The sequence below is a fragment of the Macadamia integrifolia genome, chromosome 9 (genome assembly GCF_013358625.1).
Source record: "Macadamia integrifolia cultivar HAES 741 chromosome 9, SCU_Mint_v3, whole genome shotgun sequence".
Taxonomy (NCBI): Eukaryota; Viridiplantae; Streptophyta; class Magnoliopsida; order Proteales; family Proteaceae; genus Macadamia; species Macadamia integrifolia.
The window spans coordinates 9677027-9694047 of record NC_056565.1 but is presented as its reverse complement, the minus strand read 5'-3'; the positions used below and the strand labels follow the sequence as shown (position 1 = coordinate 9694047).

General features: G+C 38.7%; 1 protein-coding gene across 1 annotated transcript; it reads right to left on the bottom strand.

Moving 5' to 3' along the window:
• Nucleotides 1-976: 976 nt before the first annotated feature.
• LOC122089189 (E3 ubiquitin-protein ligase BRE1-like 2) lies at nt 977-15077 on the bottom strand. Its single transcript, XM_042658713.1, has 19 exons — nt 14723-15077; nt 10986-11147; nt 10720-10807; nt 10356-10586; nt 10042-10209; nt 9601-9794; nt 9341-9424; nt 9091-9210; nt 8827-9013; nt 8575-8735; nt 7737-7808; nt 7342-7418; nt 6638-6832; nt 2662-2734; nt 2464-2550; nt 2175-2312; nt 1891-2093; nt 1521-1683; nt 977-1269 (listed from the first exon to the last, which is right to left on the bottom strand). The coding sequence occupies exons 1-19, from the start codon at nt 14825-14827 to the stop codon at nt 1138-1140; spliced, it is 2640 nt and encodes an 879-aa protein (XP_042514647.1). The 5' UTR covers nt 14828-15077; the 3' UTR covers nt 977-1137.
• Between the last annotated feature and the right edge of the window lie 1944 nt (nt 15078-17021).

The following is a 17021-nucleotide window of genomic DNA, read 5'->3' as shown; positions in this document are numbered from 1 at the left end:
ATTCCCCTGAAAAGCTGAACTAGTTATTTGCATAGTCTGTGCATTGCCTTCCTTCATATGGGTTAATCTATTTTTCAAAAGACGTACCCAATACACAAGACTCTCGCCATTGTAACACATACAATCTAAACCCCATTGGATAGAAAGATTGTTTACTGACTCAAACCCATAATCACTAGGTCACAATGGAACAATCTTACTGTTGAGCCAAGATTCACCTACTTCTCATTAATTTGAAATTAGACATGGCAATTCCAACCACTGGATAAATTGGATAAATGATAAACAGGGTGCGATAGTGTACTTTTGGTAAATTAAAAAGCCAAATTCACCATAACATTTTGCATGTATTGACATTTCCCTTCTATTTTCGACTATGTTTCCAACTCATTGTCTAAAATTTAAAACTTTTTGACTATTGGATGGAAAGAAAATTTGAACTCATTTTGCATGCGTGTGTGTGTGTGTTTGTTTTTCTTTTTTCTTTTTTTTTTCAAAATGAAAGTTTAATTCTAGAAACAAACAGGAAGTTTACATCCTAATTCCTACAGTATCTACATATCATAGCAAATAGCAACCAATAGATCGTTTTGGGTAAAGATTACCTATTCAGAAAAATAGATAAAGAAAAGTTGTCCACACTAAAATAAGACTGGGCTCTATGGCTCCATTGCAAGGAAAATAAGGTGAAGGAATGTGAAATTAAAATCAAAACTCAAATCAAAACTTTTGTAATCTTACCTAATACTATTGTGTAACTAACTTTAAATACGGTTTAATCCAGTAAATTTAAAAAGGAAAAAAATAATAATAACCAACATATATATATATATATATATTTAAGTAGGTTATACCATGATTACAAAAGTTCCATATTTCCTTTTCAAACCAATTTCACTTCCCTCAATTCTTTTTACTTGAAACTAGACAGAGCCTATAGGATTATGTGTTCACGGCACATGATAAAACCAAAACATCAGCATCAACAACAATTATTATCCCCTTTCATGAAAAACAATTATCATTTAATTTCAAGGAGAAATTGAAGGAGGCCAGAAAGTGAAGTATGGCTTCAAAATTGAGATGAATATACACCGCTATTCAAATAAATCCCTCCGGGGGAGGAGGAAAACGAACTCAGATATTCACAAATCGAACATCATTCTGCCCAAATGCGGTTCCACACCCAGGACACTTCCTATGACGGATCTCTAGATTCCGCTGGATGCATGGATTGCAGAACAGGTGGTAGCACTTCGTAATTACGACCTGCCAAAGTTACAAACTCATTACATCATCAACATTCACCCAGGAAGCAGTTAAGTGGACACAGGTCAACAACTTCTCTGGAAGCAAAATGCATAAATGAAACTCAGTTTACTTATATAGATGCCCTCATGGTATCAATACAGGCAGGAATGAAAGTATTCTCGGTAAGTAGTGCAAAGGTTAATTTTAATAGTACTGAGTAATCAAAAGATTCATGCAGTTGCTCTGACAAGAAAAGCTACAAATCCTACCTCTTTAGGCCGGTCAAAACATACACCACACTTCAGGATTGCCTTGCACTCCTTGATCTCATCTTGCAGCTTCTGTATTGCAGCCTCCCCATTTGCTGAACTGATCTCAAGTACCTTCCCATTCATCTCTTTGAGCTCTTCCTCGAGCCTCTTCTTCTCAGCTCTGGATCAAAAAGCACTCATTTAAATTCTAGAAATGCATTGGCAAACAGAGACAAAAAGGAAAAAGAAACTGAGCCACCTGCCCAACACAACCAGTTGAGATGTGGACCATCACAAGGCTAGGGCCAACCGGCCAACAACGGTTACAGCTCCACCTGCCCTACATGCAATCTTCTTTGAGGGGATACATTAAACAAAGGAAACTAACCTTTCACTCTCCAGTTCTAATTGGATTTCTGCCGCCTTTCGCTGGTTCAGCTCAAATTCCTTTTCTGAGGAAGCAACAGCAGCCTTTAGCCATTTCATGTCTTTCTCAGCATCTGTCAATTCCCATCTTGTACTCTCCATGTTGATGGCAATGTGTCTGTTTTCCAGAGAAGCTTTTCCAGCCTCAGCCAAATATGTTTTCATCTGAAAAAACAAATTTTGGTTGGAAAGAGAAATGGACTTCTTCTGGCCAGAGGCATGATTTTAGAGCAAGAAAATATCCACCTGTTCTTCACCGCGGGAAATCTTTAGTTTGAAGGATTCCAATGATGCATCAACTTGCTGAAGCTGCTTTGCTAACATCTGTTTCTCAGAAAGGAGAAAGCTCTGTGCCTGTTTTGTTTTCACACTCTCAGATACTAGCTGCAGTCCATAACCCAATATAATCAGAAAAAATCAACCACATATCAGTGCCTCACCAAATTTGATGAGTGAATGGGACAAAAACAAAGATGAAGCTTGATGCTAATAAATAAATAGGATTGAGGTAGCAAAGCAGGCAGCTACAACAGACCTTGATATTGTAATCATCTCTGTCAGTAACCTGTTGCAACAAATGTTGGTTCTGCGTCTGCATATCTTCATATGCTTGACCAATGGTCTGCAGAAAGAAAGAAGGTATACATTAACATATGAAATTTTGAGATTGGTTGGGCAGGCAGAACTGCTGCACAATGACAGGAACAGTATGGGCAAAAAGTCAACTGGACACCTCAATTTCAGAAATATAAGCCTCTGCTTCTCCGTCCTTGATTTTTATGGCCTCTGAAAGCTCCAAAACATCCCTGCAAAATGAAAAACAGAACGAAAAGCAAGTGCAGCGGAGTGCTGTAAGAAAACTTATGAATACTACCAATTGAACAGAGAAAATACACTGTTGTTTTCATTTGTTGAACATTGATCTCCTCAGGTGTATTCCGATGGAGATTGGAGAAGAGGACAATCAGGGATTGGAGGGGATTCCCTCTTTAGAGGAGATAAAGCATGCAGTATGGGACCTTGATCCTGAGAGTTCACCGGGCCAGATGGTTCCTCTCGAGCATTCTTCAGGAAGTGTTGGGATGTGATTGCAGATGATTTTGCAAAGCGGTAAGAAGTTTCTTTGTTTCTAGGAAGATTCCTAAGGGTTTAAACAACTGTTTTCATTACTCTGATTCAGAAGGTGGATGGGGTGCAGTCTCTCAACAAGTTCAGACCGATTTGCATGGGTAATTTTCTCTATTGTGTCCATCTCTAAAATTATGGCAACACGACTGTCCCACAATTGATATCTGATGAACATGGGGCTTTTCAAAACAGAAAGGTCATCTCCTCAAACATTGGCCTTGCTTCTGAGTTGGAAAATTTAATGCACTCTGCCATCCATTATAGCCCCTCTGGGATGTAAAATATATCTCTTCTCACCATCCCATAGTGTATGAGACAAATGTATGCATTTCGATTAGGGTCGTATTCTATGGTTACGATTCTACCCTCTATGTTTTTTTTATTCCGTCGAAAATCGATTTTATAGTATAGACGCTTATGACCTCCCCCTCTGTTGACCGGCCGTGCGGGAAACTTTCGTTCCTCTTTCGCGTGGCACATTGGGCGCTGCTTTCTCATCTTGATCCACTAGAACAATTTCAGAAAAAAGATTTTCTTCCTATACTAAATTTCACCGGTCTCTGACCAATGTGAACTTTTCTTATCTGAATTCTTTTTCCTACTTTTTTGATTCTAATAGTCCAACTAGCGCCCCATTTATTAATGAAGGGTACACGGAATCTTTGATCAATTTGTATTTCATTAATTCAGAGGTATGCCCGAGGTTCATACACATGGATATGGTATGGCGGAACTGGGTTGAGGATTGGAAACGGGGAACATGCTGTTCAGAAGGCTTGTGACATTGCTGTCTTGGGATTTTATGTTTGCAGCATAGTTGTCAAGGCGTCACCTAGTCATCCAGGTGGCCTAGGTGGAGTCCAAGACTCTGAGCAACTATTGCTTATTGCATTGGCGCCTTACTACAAGGCACAACATTTACTTAAGATATTATTCATAAATAAGCAAATACCCCTTATTTGAATCCAATAAAAATAGTTTAAAAACCAAAATTGAAAATGATAAGAAGTCAACACCCAAGTCCAAGAACAAAAACTGATTTTTTTTTTTTGTTATAGGGGTGATTTTCAACTTTCAAATGCTAGGGTTTTTCTCAATTTAAATTTCATAAATCTTATCATAGTAAAAACATTGCTAAAAATCAAAAGTACGGTAAAATAATTTTTTGTTTTGATATCCATAAATTATTTTCATTTAAGTGATTTTAACAGAAATTCACGCATTTTAAAATAAGTTTGACCGGTACATAACTTTGTTAATAAAACTCAGATTTAAGTAATCTTAGACTTGTTGGAAAGCTGGTTTTTACTCTACCTAATACAAAATGTCTCGTGTAAAAATAAAATTATTTGACCAGTCTTTTTATGTTAAAAGGTATATGTAGCATACTAAATAATGTTATAAACAAGGGAAAATAAAACATAACAGTTGGTCGCCTTGCTCGCCTTAAGGCGGGCGACTTGTCGCCTAAGAACTTAGGCGGCCCTCCAACGCCTTGGTTTGCCTTGGCGATAGGACAGCTATGGTTTGCAGTCTTCGATGTTTTGGTTTATCAAAGATGGATATCTTGACTGCATCAAATTCTCGTGTCGTCAAGGATATCTATTCTAGTTCAATGGAGGGTCCAGTGGGTTTCATTGGAGTGGAAAGAAGTCTTCAGCGGTGACCCAATTTCTCCTCTTCTGTTTATTCCAACCAAGGAGGTGTTGTGTAGGGGGGGCTCAACCTGCTATTACAGAATAATCAGATCAAGGCTCTTCCTGGTTTGAGATGTGTTCAGGTCCCGAGTCATCTGCTCTTTGCATATGATGTCTGTCAATAAGGTACGTGAGAAATCTCAAGTCATTTCTTTCCTTGTACTAGGAGTTCTCAAGTCAACGGGTTAACCTGGAGAAAAGTAAATTATTTTTTAGAAATGTCTCCCCTCGGCGAAGGCATAGAATTACTGAGTTATTGGTCATCCCTATGTGCTCTCTCCCTACTAGTTACTTGGGAGTAGAGATTTTCAAAGGAAGGATGAGAAGGGATCTGCTTCTTCCTTTGAGGGATAAAATAAAAAATCGGATGATGGTTGGAAGGGGAAGTTGCTCTCTATGGTGGGAAGGGTTGAGCTGGTAAAATCAGTCATTTCAAGAATTCCTGTTCATAATTTCTCCATTAACTGGTGGCCAAAGTATTTAGGTAAGACTATGGAGCTTGGATGAGAAATTTCATAATGTTGAGTCAACAAAGAAGATTTCAGTTAAGTGGGAAGATGTTTGTAAGCCTAAGCAGGAAGGGGGCTTGGTATAAGGTGGTTGAAGGATGTGAATAAGGCCTTAATCCGTAAACTTGTTTGGCAGATAAAGCATGAACAGACGAGAAAGAGGAGATTTTTCTGTGCAAGATTTGTTAATAGGGATGGCTCCATAAAGAGGGTACAAGTCCTCTTAGGTACAAGTCCTCTTAGGTCTGGCCAGGGGTAAGGAGGATGTGGGTTTGTCTCTAGCAAGGAGCGGTGTCTGTAGGGAATGGGAGAAAAATTCTTACTTGGTGTGATAGGTGTTTGGGACTGTCATTCATTGTAGAGTTGTCAGGTTTGGTGCCATTGATTTTTCAGGGATTTTATTCCCATGTGTCAGATTTTATAGTCGCATTGCTTGACAGCAATATTTGATTTGGCCAAGTTTGTGAAGCTCCCTAGTCCATTAGTGGAGGAAGAGTGTGCTTGCAGTTTGCCATCTTCGGGTGTCTATTCAATCAAATCGGCTTGGGAGGCTCTGCAAATGGGGAAGCCTAAGGTAGCTTGGTCACACATTGTGTGGGGAAATCATCTCCAGCCGCATCAATTGGTTTTCGGCTGAAAGATGCAACATGGCAAGCTTTCGAATAAGGTGATGTCTAGAGGTGTGTCTCTCCATCTCGATGTGATTTGTGCCTAGATGAGGCTGAGTCCCTTTCCCACTTGTTCATGGAGTGTGGTTCTGCAGTCTATATGGTGGTCTTTTTTGTCGTGCTTTGACTTGGCATGGCACCCCCCACTCCTCATTTGTAGAGATGAGTCTGTGGTGGAAAAGAAAGGCAAGAATCTTTTTCTCTTAAAGAAGTTTGGCTTGCTGGTTTTAGGCTAATCCCATATTTCATATAGTTGGAAAGGAATGGGAGACGATTTGAAGGAGGAGAAGTCCATTTCAGATTTGGCAATTGGTGAAGAGGGAGATCATTGCTCTTTCTCCTTTTTTTAAGGGTACGGTGTCATCAGTGGTGGATCTACTTCAGGCTAGGCATTTAGGATTTGCATCATCCATCATATTGGTGCTCACCACATGTGGATTGGGTAAAAATTAATGTGGATGGGTGTTCTTTGGGGAATTCGGGCAGAAGAGGAGCTGGAGAAATTTTCGAGATGAGATGGCCATTACTAAGTTCCACAAATCACAAAACATGAGAGAACCAATAACCATATACACTTGCACATGCATGTAGTTTTCCATTCATCTTCCCCCCCCCCCCCCCCCCCCCCCCAAATTCTAATAAGCAGGAGAAGAAACAACAAAAATCATAATGCTCAAGGAAGTTTTCAAATGAAAAGAATATGTCACCTCTCAGAAGCATCCAATTTTTCCCTCAAGTCAGCTATTTCAGCTTCAGCTGCTGCAAGTCTTTGTTGGCAAGCAGCCTCAGCTTCATTCGCAGCTTTAACTCGTAATTCCAGACTATGCTCTTCCAGAGCATTTTTCAAGACTTCAGCCTGCAAATGAGCTCTACGTTCTGATTCTTTGATTTCCATCACATCTCTGGATCACAATAGGAGCTAATTATAAATTCAGCGAGGATGATATCCAAACAATGAAGGAAACCTACATGAATCAACCACTAATCAAACCTGAACGGCCTATGCCCGAAACTGAAAAAATCAATGGATTTGAAAAGCCCACCTCTCTTCAGATGTACAGGCATTCTTTTAGATACAATCTAAAGCACTATGTATTAGATTTACAAGTCTAATCCAGCTATATAGATGCCCTGCAGAGAGTTTTTTTTTTTTGAAAGGCTCATTCATTGGTCTCCCATTTATAATTTATGACATGGAAAAATGCTTCAGACGTGGAAGCACCATCATCACATTTCAAAAAACTGAAAAGGAAAAAAAAAGAGAAAGTTCTCTTCTCTTGAACCATCAGCTTCCAATAAGCATGTCACCTCATCATTATTCCAGAAACCCCCATGGCTAAGCACTCTAATGCCAAGATCCCGACAGAAGTGTTAGTAAGAGTGCCTAGAATAAGTCTAATTAGGAAAGTACCTGTTGTCAAAACACTCCTGTCCATGCATTTCCAAGAAGATTTCCAGTTCTTGTCTTTCCTTCTGTAATTTCTCAATCTGCAAAGGAGTAAATATATAGTTTATTTCAATGTAGTGATACCTCAAATCTATCAGAACCGGCTGAAGTTCAATCCTGTTTTAAGGAAGCTATATACACACTTGAAAAAAGAAATAACAAAAGATAATAACAAAACACATACTATGACCTAAGGGGGGTGAAATGATGACAAAGTACTTTGAAAACAAGACAAAAGATTGAAAAAGCTGTTAAGGTTGTTTTGTCTGCAATGTATTGCATTAAGGTTTTTATCCTCCAAGGGTCAGGCTAGAACAACTCAAAAAATTAGAGCAAAACTAAGATGAGAGATAACATACCAATACTTTGAGGGATTTGATGTCTGCAGCTTGTTCAGCATATCTATCTTCTAGACTCTTCATTTCGTTCATCTACAAAAATAGAGTCTATCTTACATCTAGATAATAAGAAAAGAAAAATCCTATAAAAAGCAACAAGGTACTCTCAAGACCATCAATTCATCACAAGTGTTGAGACCTTCACAGACCGCACAACCAGTTCAAGTATCCAGAATGTGTTGAACAAATTGCTCCTCGGATGAATTACCATTTTTAAAACTCACTATGAGAAAATTCTTCTCTCAACAAAGTGCTCACACACACACTTCCTTTCATTCATTCTTTTTTTTTTCCCTGGAATTCCTTTCTTTCCAATTGAATGATAAGTTATAGTGCTGGCAATATGTAACTCGCAAACTCATATAGGTCATATACAAAATATGAGTAATAGCATATTCCCAAGGGTGAAACAATGGATAATTAATATTTAATGAATTAAACTCCAGCAATTTGAATAAAGAAACATAGCAAATATATTCCAGACATAAATGAACTGAAGATGCATTAACATTAGTCAAAATGAAACAAGTAAGAATTTGAATGACAGAAACGAGTCCAATTTGATCATAATGATGTCATTACAGAACATCAGTTAATATATTCTTCCTTCTTTCTTGAGTGTAAATATATCAGTTTGCCATTTGACAATTGAGATGGCACAGAACATCAAGTTTCACAACTTTCTTTGGACGAAAAATCATCATACTGCATTTTAATTTCAACATCAATATATAAGGACCAAATAAACAAAATTGAAGGGGCTGCCAGAGAACATAATGGCGTAGGGATCTGGCAAAACCTTTCTACTTAATAAAGCTTTCAGGGAATGGGATTCTTCACGTAAAGAGATGGCTTCACGAGCTGTCTCCTTGCATCGATTCAACTGTGCTTCCATCATCCCCATTTCCTTAGACAAAGCAGAAGCCATTACATGAAACTCTGCTTTAATGTCCTTTCTACCTGAAGCAGGTACAATACTTAGACAACAGAAGCTCACCGGAATGGTATGGCACAGGAGGAACATAATTTTCAGAAAGAATCCTGCTTTCACCTGAATCCTGCTCAGCTTCTTCCAATTTAATTTCAAGGTCATTTCTTTCAATCATACACTTTTGCAGCTGAAGTTCCAACTCTTCAATCCGAAACTCGGCAGTGTTAATGGTACTTCTTGCATCCTCTGCTGATTCTGCCTTTGCACTCAGTTCCTTCTCCCTTCGCAGGACATTAGTCCTGTCAGCCTACAAAAATTTTAAAGAAACAATCACAAACTATTGCAGCAGTCTAAGCACATGCAAATGTGTAAAGGCAAATATACCTGCAGGGAATCGGTTAACCCTTTGTACCGCTCCAGTTCACTGTTCCAATGTTGGAGCTGATCACTTAGTATAGTGTAAGGCCTAGACGAGACTACAAATTTGTCATCCTTCAGCTCATCCTGTGACAATGAAAGCAGTCAACGGGTAGCAATTCAGATCAGAGACCACTAAACAAATACATGTAAATACAAGTAAGCAGGTATAATGATTTCTGAGAGAACTAAATCAAAAAATTGAGCTTTGAGCCACCTGAAGTGTTTTCAATTGCTTGGACCAGTTTAGATTATCTTCTTGTGCCTCCTGAAGCTCTGAAAGACGGTTCGCTGCTAGTATCTGCGAGATTTGTGCAACAATGCCAGACAATCTCAACTAATTTTCCAATTAGAGAGAGGGGGAGAAAAAAGCAGAGGGAGGGGGGAATAAAAATTTGTACACAAAGGTCAAGAAGGGCCAGGCAGCCGTTGTCACAACAGTTCCTATTAGACAGTTGCCCAGTCAGAGTAGAATACCTTAGCTTCCTCTATGGAATCCTTAAGCTCACGCAACCCCATGGTCCTATCCACAGGTTTTTCTGGTGACATGCTCCCATTTACTGCATTCTGAACAGGAACATGCACTCCAGATGTTCCGTCCTTCTGCATTTTCAAATTAACTAATTTTCTCCTGCTTTCTTCCAGTTCAGCCATGCATTCCTCTAGCTCACCTGCCAAGGTAGAGGAAAGATGTATCAGATTCAATAGACAACAATTTATAATATTGCCCCTAGACTGCACACTGTGATTACTTGTCAGCCTGCATGCTATCCCAACCGTGCTAGTTAGCATTCTACATATTCAGAAAAGAACATGGGCATAAATATTAGTGCATAATTAAATGCATTTATACAACAAGAGCATGCAAAAACAAATAATACAATCCAAAGATGAATTGGTGGAAATGTTTCTCAAGACCTGCAAGGCGTTTTATCTCAGATTGATCCATAGAATGGCTGTGCACATAAGTCTGGATCTCATGCGCATATTCTCTATGCTTCAAATGAAGAATATCAATCACCTTTCGTAGACTGTGAGCTTCCTCCCTCATTATTTCATCAATCTTACGCAGTTGGATGATGGCATCTGAGAAATTCAAACATGAGAAGATAAACAATCATCGTAGAAACTCCACACAATTATCACACAACAACTGACGATAAAATTAAGGGCAATAAACAAGAATAAAAATATATCAACACACAGATCCTTGAGCCAAGATACTTTCTGACCTTCAGCAGAGAGCTTTCCATGAAAATTTGAAGCAATACTATCTGATTTAGCTATTTGGGCATCAATAGTATCCTCTAAATACTTCATCAAATTCAGAGTAGAGGAATGGCGAGCAGCAAGAGCTTCTTTAACTTTTTTGGCAGCTTCCTTAGCACCATTCCAATCAACAGGATCAACTTCTAGAAGTCTACAGAGAAATATGTCCTCCCAGGGACAAGATGGAATTGAATCTAGAGAAAAAGAAATGAAATGACGCAAATAAGTTAATCTTATATGCTTCAAAAAAAGTTTAAGCTTAGCTCTAGACATTTTAACAACGGATCGACAACAGTTCAGAATGCATTAGAAGAAGCTGAATAAAACCTTGAGAGCGATCAGCTTGATCTATAACTTGCAAACCATTTCCATCACCCCCAGCACGTATTCCAAGCAGTATTAAATCCTCAACCAACTACCATTCGGGTAAAAATCAAATTAATAAAGATCTAATAAGGAAACCAAATTGTAAAAGACAAATTTTAACAAAAAGAGGAAAGTTATGGCAAGTGCACATATAATAAATATTTCCAGATTGACCTTGATTCCATAGTTTGTTGGGATAAGGCCTAGTTGAGTAGAACTCAGTTTACCTGATTCCAGAGTCTATTCACTGTAATTAAAGTGTCATCATAAGAAGTCTGCTTGTCTTTCAATTCTTTGAACTTTCCTTCTAGAACATGCAATTCATGTTTCTGGGCATCCAGCTGCTGAACAAGCTTTTGATTTTGATACTGGAGAACTGCTGCATCAACCTGCAAATACAGATGGAAGTTTCGACTCTTTCTTATTTGATGTGATATGTCATATGTCATAATGGGGAAAGTCAGAAGCCTTAGAAAGACCTCTACGGAGATAACTTCAATCTACTTAGACTGGAGTTTGGATTAATGGGGGCCAACTGGTGGTGATCCCAGGGTTCGGAAACCCTAGTCAGAATCACAATGGGTCCACACGAGCAAGAGAATACTCAAATTCAAGTCTTAGTGAAAAACAGTAAATAAGGTGAAGTTAATAAAAATATCTGTTAAAGGATATATTGTGGGAAGTGGGGTTGGGTTGTCTTCAACCTCCCAATCGAAACAAGGAGGTAGAAAACCAGCACAGCTTCGAAGAAGAGAACTCCTTTGGTGCTTTCTAAGATTTTAATGGTAGGTGGCTGATGAACAGACCTCTAGATTACACAAAGTGAACAGCCAACATGGACGTCCAAAGCAGCAAATCAAGCTCTGCAATCCTACCAGGTGGTCGTTGCAGGTACAATCCTGTTTTAGAACTGTCTCTCAACAGGAGGATTGGTAGGGGATGAAACTCTAGGGTTTGAACCACCCAGGGTAAGCTAGATAACACCACAATCTGAAAGGGAAAAGAAGAGGACTAGAGGGTTCGATACAACCACGTGGATGGCTGCCAGTCATGTCAAACAGAAACAGAAAGAAATAAGAGGTAAGAAGAAAGGAGAAGCAAGAAGGAAAAGTGACTGAATCTGGTAACAGCAGAGTCTTACCTGATGGGAAGGATGGGATCAATGAGGAAGAGGAAGGAGAAGAGAGAGAGAATGTCGCACAAACAATAACGCCACACCCAAGGGAAGCAAACTCATTAATTTTCTATTCCAAATCTGTTTTTCCAATTGTAAGTACAAATACATACATAAAAGGGCATAACCAGTGCACAAGGCTCATGCCACTGCGGGATCTGGGGAGGGGTCATAATGCACAGCCTTACCCCCGCTTCACGGAGAAGCTGTTTCCTAACTTGAACCCGTGACCACTAGGTCATCATGGAGCAACCCTAGCATTAAAACTGAGGTCCGCCTCTAGTAAAAAAAAAAAAAAAAAGGGACTCCTAACTGGAATGTAAAACTCAAAATAACTCAACTCTACCTCCCATTCCTTCGTAATCTACTCAAAGCAAACATGATAAAATAAAAGAAATAAAAGGCTACAAGTTAAACCCAAATAAATAACTAAACCACTACCAGCATTTATTAGACCAAAAACCCCAGTTGGGCTGGTTCCAACTAGGTTGGGGTTTCCAAACCCAGTCATGTTGGTCCAACCACTCGAGTACCACTGCAATATGGCATCACCAGCTTTTGAATCAACCAGACAACCAATTGATGAGTCCAGCTCTCTGAAGAACTAGTGTAACTACCATTGCACCCTGATGCAACCCCGGGTTCCCAAACCATAAATTTGAGTTGCTATGGGCCCACCCAAATAATAAAGTTCAATCAAGAATAGTTCAAGCCTCTTTAGGTAAGGAAACCAAAGATAAAATGAAAGCAAAAGGTTATTTAGGAAGTTAAATATTAGAATGAGGCAAAAGGAAATTAAGTACAAAGGGTAGTGGTTTTGTGCAATATTCAGAAAATTGGATCTCAGCTGTAATAAGAAGAACCTATCTTCCTCTTCCTCACGCTACACAGAAAAAAACCAGCGGTAACTCCCTTTCTCTTCAATAAGAAATCTCAACCGATTGAGAACCAATCAACCTGAGATTTCAGGTAGTGAGTTGCAACCCCCAGCCCTAATGAAAGCAAGCAATAACAATCCCAACTGGTTAGGAAATAATAGATTAAAATAATCTGCAACCAAACCTGGCGGAAGAGGAAAACCAAGTTGAGTTTCAGACTTTGATCTCAAGGCAGCGATGGACTAATAAGAGGGGAACTAGAGCTCAGATCACCCTAGAGTGTGGAAGCAAACCACCAATACTCATTGAAGGTTCAGTCGAGTTATGAAAAATTTCCCAAAACCAGAAAACACCGCAGGTACAGGGGGAATAGGGAAAATAAAAGTAAGAGTACCAAGGAAGTGTGAAGAAAAAAGGTATAGGAAGGGAAAGAAGAACTAAGAAAAGAACAAGAATATACAAGAGAGAGCATGCTTGAGAGGGGAGGTTCATAATCTCCATGAGGGGGGACCATGACTAATCATTGCCTCCAACAGCAACTCAAATCAATTCTTATCGCAAACCAAGAGTTACATGCTTATAAGTAAGAGGAAATATCGAAATAGAAACTATGGACTCAAACTATGAAACTAAACAACTCAATCCAATCTCCTACGTATCTAACCCAAATAAAACAGAAGAAAATAAAATAAAAGATTACAAGATCAACCCAAATTAATGCCTAAATATCCTACTGGACCAAAACCATAATTAGACCCGTTTTGTCTATTTCTGGACATCCAACAAGTTTGTGCCGGTCCAAGAAAGTGTTACACATCCAGGTCTTGGAACTTTAGTTATTACAAGTTAAAACATACAGCCCTAGATGGACTAAAGTGGTGGAATAATTGGCATAAGACTCTACATTAATAATGTGAACTAAGCACTGTGTGCACAGACTTCACTGAACAAAGTTTGCAAGGAAACTGGTGTATATGCACATAACTTTGATCAATACCATTTACTTTATTTTATTTTTTTGGGTGAACAATCAAAACACTTAACTGTATGCAGATAAAATTTTGGGGAATCATTGATATCCTTTTGTTGTTATAGATGTTTTTAGCTTCTAAAAACAGAAGGTAGTTGACAGACAGGTTGCCAGCAGCACCACTAATCTAAAGTTGCAAAGGATATTACGCTCCCAATTTTCATTTCATTTCCTTCAATATGGGAAATAAAATAAGAATGCACATCATTCCTTACCAGCAGAATGTTATGGCTCTTCACAAGTGAAAAGCACATGGCATTGTTCATCTGAGGGAAAAAAAAAACTGCCAACTAGGGTTTCCACTTCCACTGTAACAAGCTGAATAAATCATCTTCAAGGTGACTTCAGAACCTTATCAGGAACATAAGGATGTATAGCGTAATAGTCATGGTTATTATACTAACATCTGATTTGAAATTTGTGAAGTTCAATCACATGTTTAAGGAATATACAAAATGAGATTCACTGCTTTTAATAATTAAAGCAGGTATCAAATAGCAATGCGGCGACTTCTTATGATATGGGTCAGGGTTTAGGGTTTCCAAATCAGTAATACGTATTCCATAACTGAGTCTCCCCACTGCTTCCATTATTTATGTATACATCCCATTGTTTACTTACTCGTGCTCAAATCCAAGACCATATTATTAAGCTCGAAACTTTAATAAGCTAAGAACTCCAACGAATTATTGAAAGTTCAGAATTTCCACATTACATTAACAAAGGAATGGAGCAAACTCGAGATATCAATCATAATTACTGAAGTATAAAAATTTCATTGACCAAAATGATCAAATCCTTAGCAGAGATGATACCGAATTTACACTTGCCAAAATAAGTGCTAGTTAAAGAGATGCGAATAACGGCTAAGAGCGAGCTTACAGTTCTATTCTCAGGCGAAGTTGGTGAGTTCCTGGCCATGGCTGACGAAACAGAGTTGAGATGACGCTTCTTCTTCTCAGGCTCCTCTGTTTCGGATTTCTCCATTAAAATCCTCCGAAACCAACGCCACCCATTAAAAGTCTTAAGAACCCTAATTTTCTGAGACACAAAGAGAACCCTAGTGTGTTCAATTCACAGTTATCTACTTGCTTAATCTCCAAAGCCATTCCTCCATTCAAGAGCTCTGGGCTTTCACAGCTCATGCCATCTGGGAGTCGAAGTCTGGAGAGGGAACGTTAGAATTCAGAAAAAAGAAATAAAACAACTAAGCAAGGGAATCGAGGAAAGCCTTTGACAGATAAAGCTAACGTCTAGATTTTGTTTCTGAAGTTAAACTGTAACCGCCAAACCGGCTGTCAATCGGTCGGACCGGTCCAACTTCAATTAGTCCTGACCGGCTGATCGGGCTTCCACACTTTAAGGGCCCGTTTGGTATCGTTCTAAAAAAACGTTTCTATCGTTTTTTGGTTCTATTGGAACAAAAAAACGCAAAAAACCGTTTGGCAATGTTATGATATGTTTCGGTTTTTTTGAAACGAAAATTGAGAAAAAAACGAAATAATGCCCAAAAGTCGGAACTCCAAAATGGAGTTCCGTCAATACAGTTTCGTTCCAAAATCCCCAAATTAGAAACCATCGTTCCCGATAGCTATCAGAGAACGGCTGGAGCAGTTGGAGTTTCTGCAGGTAACTCCTGAACTTCTCTCTTCTTCTCTCTCAACTTTCGTTCCCGATAAAGCAACGCAACGCCTGCTACTAGAGGACGGCGATTTCTTCTTCTCCGTTCTCCTTCTTCTTCTCTTCTTAGAATTGGAACCCTACGGCTGCCTCCTTCAGCTTCTCCGTCGCCGATCACGTTTAACTTCGGCCACAACCAACGATCGTTACCGGCGAATCTTCATCTAAGGCGGGTTTCTCTCCCACGATCAAAATCCCTACCCTCACTCTTCTCTCCACATTCCCCTTCAAGATACGATCAAAACCCTACCCTCACTCTATGTCTCTCCACATTCCCCTTCAAGATTCAATCAAACCTTGGAGAAAAATAGCGGCGACAGTGAGGTTATGAGTTTTCCGCAATTGCAGGTTCTGAGTTTTCCCCAGTTGCAGGTTCTGAGATTTTACTGAGAAGGATTTTTCCACAGTTGCAGGTTCTTTGATTCATCCGCCGTTGCAGTTTTCCGCCTTCGGTAATCGGCTACCCTTTTGATTCTCTTTTCTGCCGTTGCAGGTTCCATTTTGATGCTCTGTTAGCATAAGTAATAAACCATTTTGATGCTCTGTTATGCTCTGTACAGTGAAGTGTTATGTGGCCTAGGTTTTTGAAAGTGGGGTTTTAATCGGTGGGGGAGATATTTTTCTTGCTAATTTTATGAGGTCAATGAAATTTCCAATTTTGAGATAAGTACTCTTGTTTTTTTTTTTTTTTTTTTTTTAGAAAATTCTATTAGATCCAAGAAAACAAACCTTAAAGAGCAGGGTAACAGGCAAAAAGAAGATATAACCACTGGAATAACTCACATCTCTCATCCAATATTTGGAAATGTTAATTTGTTTGTAATTTCTTTTTTTGCTTCCCTTCATTTCCTCTGCCATTGTAGATTAAATGATGAGCTAATTTCAAGTCTTGAAAGCTCAATAGTGGCTTCTGAAGAAACACTCTGTAACTCTAGTTATATGAATATGAAACATTTAATTATGTCTCTAGAAATGAAAACTATATCTGTGTAGATGTTATTTCTGTAATTATTGACTTAAAAGAAAAGAAAAGAGAAAAAAAAATCGTTTCTGAAACAAGCATTACCAAACGGCATAACTGTCGTTTCTTAGTTCTGAAACTGTTCTAGAAACAGATTCACCAAACAGTCATAAATCGTTTAAAAACGGCGTTTTGACACAGAAACTGAAATTTCCGTTTTTGACACGAAACGGAGTTTCTGGAACAGAAACGATACCAAACGGAGCCTAACACCTCACACTATGACCTGGCCGGTTCAAGTATTTTATCCCAGCTAGGCAGGGTCAAATTTATAGGAGGTAAGGGTACCGATATTTAAATGGGCTCCTAATAATTGGGTCTTGGCTAATGATACATTTATCTCTAAATGAGCTTTAAAAATATCAGATTAAGTAAAGATTCATTTTGTCTATGATTCAGCAATCCCAAAGTTTCCTTCTGGTTCGGATAATTAATGAAAAAATGATTTTTTTTTTAATATATATACTCTTTCATAACATA

Coding starts and splice junctions, on each gene's coding strand:
- LOC122089189 (XM_042658713.1), bottom strand. CDS start 14,827: ATGGAGAAATCCGAAACAGAGGAGCCTGAGAAGAAGAAGCGTCATCTC. Junction 7,809..8,574: donor AAGCTTTATTAAGTAGAAAG/GTTTTGCCAGAT, acceptor CTATTTTTGTAG/ATGAACGAAATGAAGAGTCT. Junction 1,684..1,890: donor TTAGAACTGGAGAGTGAAAG/GTTAGTTTCCTT, acceptor TTTTTGATCCAG/AGCTGAGAAGAAGAGGCTCG.